Raw genomic sequence first — 9599 nt, forward strand, 5'->3', positions numbered from 1 at the left:
TGTGGAATCCAAACTCTTTACTTCTGACCTTTATTTCCCAGATGAGTTTTTATATTTGGAGCCAAATCATTTAAAATGACTGCAAGTCTAACTTACTAAGACTAAACTTACAAGGATGATTTGCAAATATTATACAAGAAGCTGCTAGGAGATGTTTTTATGGATAGAGGGTAAAGTTTTATTTTTTGAGCATGTCCATTCTCAAGAAGCTATAAGTTGTACTTGGCTTATATGAAGAAGATGCATTTAAATATGTGTCCCTCTTACTTTGTGCCTAAAATAGTCATTGAACATGATATTTGGCATTCTGGCCAAAACATGAAAAGGCATGTTTCCTGTGTTTTCTACAAGTCTGAGTGCTCTGTATGTAGTAATCAAAACACTGCTGAGGATAATAATTTTGACATTTGACACTCATATGGACAGGTCTGTTCCTATGCCCTGTTCACACGGAGAGTTTAATTTGCAGTAATTTAATGCGAAGTAAAATGATGCGAATTAAACTAATGCGAACTAAATTGGTTCACACGAAAGTAATGCGAATTAAAATTTTATTTCTACAGTAAGGCTATTCAGTAAGGCTATTATGAAGTCATTTTCAAATCACGTCACCTTATGCAGAGCAGATCCATTTGACATAATGTGATTAACGTAATTTTCCTTTGTTCTCCACTAAAAATAGCATAAGTACCTATGTCTGACATTAGGCATGTGACTTAATTTTGCCACTACGCATGCGTCAAAATTTAATTCGAATTAGGATCGCTTAGCATTCACATGGAGCTAATGCGAAGTACCGGTAATTTAATGCGCAGTAAACTAATTTGAATTAAACTAATTCGCATTAAATTCCCCGTGTGAACGCTGTTCAAATTTAATTCGTAGTAACTTAATATGTTTAATTCAAATTAAACTCTGCGTGTGAACAGGGCATTAGAGTCACCTACCATCTCTTTAGCAAAGTTAAGACTAAATAGTCAATTGATACTCTACACATTGTGCGACATTGTTGGAGCTGCATACACTAAAGGCAAGTTACTATATTTCCTGAATGAAGGAATAAATGAACATTATGCATGTACTGTTATATTTTATTTTTGAATGGCATTTGACGGCTCGGAGATATTTCCAGTAACATACTATATCTGTGATAACCAATTTTTAAATTTTATATTTGTACGATAAACATTTTGATTCAATGAAAGTGATTTAATTTTCAATTTTTCCCTTATAGATTAAATTTTTAATGGAAAAGTTGGAAGTTCTTATTACTAAATTATCCTATTTATCAAAGTTAATCCAGTGATCATTTTATTAAGTACTGTACATATTGATCACAGTGATAAAGAACAAATGATGAATAAAAAATAAATAATTAAGAAAAAAATAGCAGTGCATATTGTTTCAAAACTCCTTTTGAACTCTATTATAATTATTAATAAAACTTAAATCTAATTGTAAAAAAAGACTCGCTGTTCATTATAACATGTATAACACACAGTGAACTGGCAATAAGTAAATTTTACAAATTTAGTAGAAGCACTACTGAATAAAACACATTTATACCAAAAAAAGGCCACCAAGCCACCAGTGTAATCAGGGGTATCTTCATTTAAATAATAAATTGTTATTCATTGTATCCATATACTGGGGCACTTTGCAGTTAATTACCTGTCCAAATTTGACTTACTATATGTAATAATATTAGCAAGTATTTATATAATATACATATTCCTGTAGATGATAATTTACTTGATGTACATGTACTTAATCTTGATTATTACTTCTGTCTTATTTTTGGTGTGAGCAACAAACAGATTGTCATTTGTATCTATACACAGTCCCCAGGGTTCACTCAGTCCACAGTCTATGTAACGGAGGAACTGTCCATCCTGGTCTATGATGTGGACACAGTTATTGTAAGAATCAGCTGTAAGGATGTGACTCTGACTGTCTGTGGTGATTCCTCGTGGATTGAATGATTTGTTCTTTGGAGCAGGAGTATGTCCAGTGTACCTGAATCTCAGTTTCCCGGCCTGATTGACCACCACTACTGCTTTAGCTCCTAAGTCAGACACACAGATATCCAGGTTCCTGTTCTCTGTTATGTATCTGTAATAACCACCAGAATAGAGAGGTTGACCTTTACCATCAAACTGAATGGTTTGTTTCTCTGTGGAGCCAGAGTAACTGACAACTTTTGTTTGTGTGAAATCATCACTGTACATGATAACCAGGAGGTCACCAGAGGAGGTACTACAGACACCCAGAGGACTCCAGTTCTGTAGTCTGATCACCTCCTCTATCTTCTCATTCTTCACAATGTTCACAGTTCTATCACTGTAATCAGTATAAACTAGATCTCCACTTTTTGTCACTGCTATGTCAGTTGGTTTGTTCCCTGACTTGGTTGTGATTGACTTGAGTGATCCCTGATTGATGCTGTAGAGTTTCATGGTGCTGTCATTTCCTCTTGTCCAGATTTCTTCCTCATTCAGACAGGCCACAATGTAAAGACTTCTATACCCAGTGACTATGGTGGTGACAGTTTCTGGTTCATCAAGCAGCTGTTTGACTGGAGGAGAGAATCCAGCTTCTGGTGATTTCTGTGGTGTCGTCATGCCGTAGCCATGTTTATTCAATGATAAAGAACTTGATGATAAACTTCCAAACAATTTACTAACTTGATCTGCTTCGATTTTTCCTGGAATGAATTGAGGTAAAGATGGCATTATTTTGTGTGGAAGACTTCTGTATATCTTTATATTGGATTCGGCACTAAATAGTTTTGACATGTCATTTGTGTCTAAAGCAATATCAACTGAATCAATTTCATCCTTGATGTCAGACATTTTCTTGTTTATTTTATCCAGATGTTTCTGTAGAGTTTGTAACTGTGTGTTTTTCATCTCATCAACTTCAGCTTTAAGTTTCTTGACAAGTTTGTCAATTTCTCTGTGCCAGTCCTCTCCATGTTTTGTTATGGCTGTTGAGAGATCTCCATATTCCTTTTCTAACTGACTCATTCTGTTTTGTACATCAGATGCAATGTCCTGGTAGGTTGGATAAATTGTCTCATTTAATTCATTTCTTTCATTGATTATCTTTTCTTTCTTTTCCACACAAACCTGAATTAATGGTAAAATTTTGTGACCTAGATGTTGATCAGATGTAATGCAGTAAACACAGACAGGAATGTCACACTGATTACAGTACATTTCACATCGTTCTTTGCTATGAGTTGTACATCCAGGGCATAGGGGGGTAGATTTCCTGGACTGAAATTTGACGACTTTGTGGTCCTTGGATTCATCAGAGATCATATGTTTTCCTACACAAGCTGTACACAGGTTGACAAGACATGTATCACAGTGCATCTGTACCACAGCAGTCTCACACAGGTCACATCGCATCACATCCTGGGCACTGGTACGTGGGTCCATGACGGGAATCTGTAACACATGTACCATAAAGATCTACATTATGTACTGATTGTGTCAGCAGATATATTTATGTCAACTGACTTATTGCAATTACCTCATTTAAGGCCATATCCTTTATTTATTAAGAATGCTAATTATTTTGATTTTTATGTATTCTTTTCTTCTCTACCTAAGAAAGAGAAAGGTAAAGGCCTAATAGCTCACCTCTTTACAATATCTTTACAAAATAGTGGAATTGAGTGCTGATCATGTTGCTATTGGGTCTGTTCAAATATTTTCCTAAATTCATAAGTTAGATGGATTAAAACATACCCCCCCCCCCCAAAAAAAAATGATGTTTTTAAATTAATACCGCTGGTCATCACTAAATGGATTTAATGATAGCTAGCTTCAAATTATTCGGGGAAAAAGTCTCTTTTTCAAATGTTTTCAACAAATAAGGATCCCCGAGGATATAATAATTGATGTTTCAAAGTTATCTATTTAAAAGATTTATATAAATTTTAGTTTCATTTTGCGCAGTGATTTGCTCTTTGAGATGTGAATGTTGTTAAGAACTAACGGTGAGGAACTGTTAAAACACAAGCTAGACAACTTGAAACGATGTGAAGAATTTTTCTCTCCTTCTTGTTTCATTGGGTTAGTCCTAGCTGCAATAATGTAGCCCTCTCCGATTTTTTTTATCTGATATTTTCAGGAGAGCCTCCCACCCCAACCCCACCCCACCCCCAAAAAATTGGAGAGGGCTACATTATTGCAGCTAGGTTAGTCCAGTTGATAATGTCATTTGCTCAATGATAATATACAATGTCCTTTATAAATTCATTTGTTGGCAAACCCTCAGTTAAGTGTTTATGAGTATAAATAAATCGAAAGTAAAGAATTTAAAGGACACACCCAATACAAGATTGATTATTGTGTGGATCGGGGATACCGACGCCAACAGAATTTCCATAGTTTTATGAAATTAATATATAGTAATTTTATTCTAAAAAAAAAAAAAAACAATTAGTATGGAAGGGAGCTCTCCCTTTATTCTTTTTTTCCAAACGTAACCTTTCACTGTTAAAAATGTTCATTGAAAGGTTGGTTATTCCCTCCCACTATTAAATCGTTCCATGATAAAATATTAATAAAATCTCTGGAAAAAATCAGTTTCACCCTTTTTGTTTGTCAAAGATTTACGGTAGGTTAGTATTTTATTTAATGTCTGCCCACCCCATCCCTCCAACGCCACTTCAAAAACGACACTTCATGTACAAAATTATGCGTAAATAATACAAAGAATTGGATATGTTTTGTGAAGGGGAAAAATTAAAAAATATTACCTGATATATCAGGCAGCTATGGCGGCCATTCAGCCTAACACGTACACCTGTGTTTACTAGCTGTGGGATGTTTTACTTCCTGGTTTTAATTTACCGGGAAATTTAAACACTTGCATTTCACGAATCAATCTTGTGTTCAAAAAAATTAACTTATATTTCAGTTAAAGCAGTATGAGCTGCAACTTTGATGACAGAAATTTTTGTTGCAAAATCGTAATTAACCATTTCAATGACAGAAAAAAGAATGTTTATAAACTTCTGTTGTTCATATTTGCGATGGAAGAACTATTGATTGGAGCAAAATTGCATTTTTTTTTGTTTTACAATTTGATACTTTATTTATGTCTAATTGATCAAAAAGGTTTAAATTACGTACAAATTTATCATAATATCACATTTTAACAGCAAAATAAAATTCTCAAAAATGCAAAAATTGCTTTAAATATAAACTACGTGGATTATTGGTTTAAATAATGAGGCATTTCCATCTCCTGTTTTTCTTTTTACATCATCAAAAATTAAAATACACCCCTCTCCTCTAAAAATGTTATTTTAGATACAACTACATTATATACAATCATTTCTTCCAATTTTGTATAGTATGAAATAGTGTTTGTATATAAATGCTTGGATCATATTCCTTTTTTCTATTTTGTAAAAGAGCACGAGTGTGAATGTGTGAGTGAAGGTTTGTCAAAGTTATATAGTACCACGTACTGCTTCTTGTTCAGTTTTGAATGGCTATAAATTTATAAAACCAAGCGCAAAGCCAGAATGGAAGTGAAGTGTACGCAGATATCGGTAGGGGGTCTGGGGGCCGCCATGAGTCCCCCAGTTGGTCCAGGGCGAAGTCCTGGTAGAGGCTCAGGGGGCGAAGCCCCCGGAAGCGCTGGGTTTTACCAAATATTTAATTGACTTTCATGCAATTTCGCTTTTCTTTAGAAAATAAAAGACATGGAAATATTATTTTTAACGCAAAATTTTTACTTCCATTGAAACTTACTGTGCATGTTTTGTATTTTACAGATACATGTATATTGGTATGTCTACTCATTTTTAATGTTCAGCAACAAGTATAATAAATGTTGCTAACAAAAATAATATTGTATTTCAAATCATATACTAATGGATCATAGCATTCTATGATGTGAATTGAAATTTAACATCTCAAAGATCTTTTAATTTTTAAAATATCAATGTGTTTTAAGACAATTACAAATTAATGAATGATTTATTTTGATTTGGCGATGATTTAATAAAAGATTTCAAAATTGATTATATAGACATGATATATATGATAAAATTTGAATTGACAAAAAATAATTTAAAGCATAAATATTTGCTGGGTGGTACTGAGACTTCTCTCTTTTTTTCTCCTAGATTTTTTTTTTAAATTTGAAAATGATGTGTACGTACTTGCGTATAGGCAGCTATGTGCCTGAAAACAATGGAGTACATTCTTGAAATATGAGAGAGAGAGAGAGGGGGGAGGGGATAAAGGGATGGATGAGAGAGAGAGAATGATAGAGAGGATCTGGTGCACTTATGGCTATATGACGGATTATTGATCTCTTTAGATTTATCAAAAATAACACATTACAATTTCCAAATATTTTTTTTTTAGAAAACAAACTTCTCATTAATTCAACTAATGACTGCATATTCAATGCCTTCCGTAGGTATTTCTATAATGTAAAATATTGACCCCTTAATTTGGCCCCTGAGAGAGTTCGAAAAAACTTCAATATTTAGATAGATTGTAGGAATTGCCAACCGTTCGACAAACAAGAAAGTGAAAAATAAAACCCCAACAAGTAATAGCTTTTCAAAAAGCTTGCCTGACTAATCAATCAATATCTATGGAACGTATAAGCAAGAGAGGTATTAAACGTTTCCGTCATCAAGGAGCGACATAGTTGCGATACTTCATTACACAAGATGTACAATTGACTTTCTCAAATCTCATAACCAAATACTACTGATTAGCGAATATCTAAGACATGCCATTATTCAATCATTTATTAGTTAGCCCACGGGCTGACAAGTTACGTTGGTATGAAACACTAAGTATGATAGCGTAGAACATAGTTTTGGGAAAAATAGTTAGATGATTCTAAAGAAATTCATATAACATGTACTCTCTTACTAGAGGGCGCGCTTCTCTGAACAGTGATAGATTAATGAGACGGCCTCTTTTTATAGACTGGTCTGTTTTCCGTCGTTCTCGACGTCAAAGTAAATTATGAAGTTTCAACTGGCTTTTTTTTGAAGTGTTTGAGACAAAAATGCTTCAATGCTGCTCTAGAACTCAAAGTAAATGGACTGTACATATTATAGCTAGAGCAAAACAAAATACTAATACACCCCCCCCCCCCCCCCCGGACGAAACTCACGCGCTGATGGTCTTACCATATACATGTACTACAAATGAGTTTAAAAATACATCTTTATTGGCAGTTTTAAAATTGTTTAGTTTTTCTTTTCAATCGATTTCAGGACCTTTCTCATAATTATAATAACGTGCTTTTATATGAAATAAAAACTAGTACAGATCATGATGTCTTCTTCATTTTGCCGATTCTTTGCTTAGAACCTTACGGGAGTTAAACCCATTCCTCTGTGGGTACTGACCTACTCTTGTCACTATCCTTGTTCATCACAAAGCATGAAATAATATGCTACTGGCTGACTTTCTAAGCTTTTTTTAAAAACCTAATCTTGTAACGTACATTATTAATAAATGTAATATTGAGAGAAAAGGTGGGAAACAGACTGAATCAAGAAGGGATGTCCCATTTACTAGGTCGAGGGAGTGTGACTGTTTATGATTGGACTAGTTCACTTATGGGATAAATAGTAAGAATAATCAGCAAATTCATTGCTTTAGTGTTGCCTGCCCATATACAATGTGTTCTTTTAAAAATGAGATAAAATTTACTGTTAATAAAAAATCTGAAGCTTAAGAATCAGGTTAAAAGAATAAACGTTATTTATTTCCATAGAAATTATATCACACCCATTCAAAAAAAGGCGCGAAGATAATTTACATGTGACATTTGGCGCGAAATGATTGTGTCACCCCTTTCGTAGAAGGCAAATGGACTGATCCAGTAGTTTAGAAACGCAGAAAAAATGTTACACGGACATCCCCGTACAAAGAATCGCAAAGAATAAACATGTGAATGCAAAAAGACTGAAGGAATTAGACACAACATTATTTTGCATCAGTAATATGATTCTTTCTTCTGCAAACTGTATTTGTTTAAATGCAGGTAACAAATTCCAGTGTAAATCAGCTTCCAGAAAATCTAGTTCATTAAGAATGATCGCTTAGTTTCGGATCTCGAAAAAATTAATCTTTACTGCCTGACGCACGTGGCGTCAGGCAATTATAGCACATTTACCTTGATGTTTCAGTTACATAAAAGTATACCTTATGTGAAACCTTCACAGTTGCATTAATCTCACATTATTGAATCCACCAGAAGTAAAGGATAAGTATGTTTAGTAGGTAGAAGACTGTCTTCGTTACAATAGATGACAATCACTTGAGAGTCTCATTTTTCTATTTATATTTCATACAAGATTTCATAATTTACGAAACATAAGCCATCTTAAATTGATGCTCGATCCGTACCCAGATACAAGTATCAACAAAATCAATTATATTTCTCGTTCTACCAGTCAGAAGCTTTTTGTGTTCCTTTGTTAAAAAGCTTATATCTTCCTATCAGTGACCTGAAGCTTGTCAAAATAACTCCCTTTGTATCAGACTCTAGGCAATCTTCAATTACATGTAAGTAGCATTATCCCCTTTCTTCCATTTCATAATCAAGGAATCATAAAACATGCATAACTTAGCAGCCTAATGGGCCCTGAAATCTCGTACCAAAGGGTCACGAATTCCAATTTAGTGAAGCAATCAAGATTTTTAAGAAATAAATAGCTACCCAAGTTATACTGTATAACCTGGGTTGAGCAGATTACGCTTAATAAACTGCAAATTTTTGATTCCCTATTGTGGCCCCATCCTATTGCGGGGGCCATGACTTGAACAGTTTAGAATCTACACTGCCTCAGGAGGCTACCACGTAAGTTTCAGATTTCTGGTCCAGTGATTCTCGAGAAGATTTTTCCTATATATTTCAACCTAAAACTTGATTCCCTATTGTGACCCCACCCTACCCCCGGGGTCATGATTTGATCAATTTAGAATCTACACTACATGTATTACCTTGGGAAGCTTCCACATAAGTTTCAGCTTTTCTGGCCCAGTAGTTCTTGAGATTTTTTAATGAGCCCACCTTATTTTTCCTTTTCTTGATTATCTCCCTGTGGAAGGGGGCTTGGCCCTTCATTTTAATAATCGAAACTCTCCTTCACCCAAGGATGCTTTGTACCAACTTTGGTTGAAATTGGCCGAGTGGTTCTTGAGAGTTGAATATGTGAAATGCTTACAGACTGATGGATGGACGGACAATGGGTGATCAGAAAAGCTCACTTGAGCTTTCAGATCTGGTGAGCCAAAAAGTTACTCATTAGTTCACCTCATCAAAGTCAAGATGGGCTTATGCTAGACCCCTGGCGTCCCGGTTAAAGTTTATGGAGCAGGTCCATTCCCAAGTAACTATAAACCCTTTCTGGACCAAACTTGCATGGATGATGCATCTAGGGATGCACACTTCCAGACATGCTTCAGATGCTGGATCTGATCTACATTTTCCACATGAGTGAATTTTTAGCCATACTTTAACAAAATATCTAGGGATGGACACTTCTAGACTTGCTTTGGATGTTAAATTTGACCTATATTTTCCAGATGAGTGAA

At 34.6% G+C, this 9599-nt stretch overlaps 1 protein-coding gene across 3 annotated transcripts in view; it reads right to left on the bottom strand.

Annotated features, from left to right (window-relative positions):
* Positions 1 to 1070: 1070 nt before the first annotated feature.
* The window catches only part of LOC133177163 (E3 ubiquitin-protein ligase TRIM71-like), a 93982-nt gene continuing 85453 nt past the window's right edge, over positions 1071 to 9599 (bottom strand). The window contains exons 1-2 of one of the 3 annotated variants that reach the window (XM_061312259.1): positions 4772 to 4812; positions 1071 to 3452 (exon numbers count right to left, since the gene is read on the bottom strand). In XM_061312259.1, the coding sequence (XP_061168243.1) occupies positions 1749 to 3443 (1695 nt within the window). In that variant the 5' untranslated portion in view covers positions 3444 to 3452; positions 4772 to 4812 and the 3' untranslated portion in view covers positions 1071 to 1748. Of the gene's footprint in view, positions 3453 to 3647; positions 3670 to 4771; positions 4813 to 9599 lie in introns of those variants that run through there. The other 2 variants (XM_061312262.1, XM_061312266.1) reach the window with 2 other exon arrangements.

The sequence above is a fragment of the Saccostrea echinata genome, unplaced genomic scaffold (assembly GCF_033153115.1).
Source record: "Saccostrea echinata isolate AGI-Se365-2 ecotype Australia unplaced genomic scaffold, CSIRO_AGI_Sech_v1 ptg000002l, whole genome shotgun sequence".
In the NCBI taxonomy this organism is placed as follows: domain Eukaryota; kingdom Metazoa; phylum Mollusca; class Bivalvia; order Ostreida; family Ostreidae; genus Saccostrea; species Saccostrea echinata.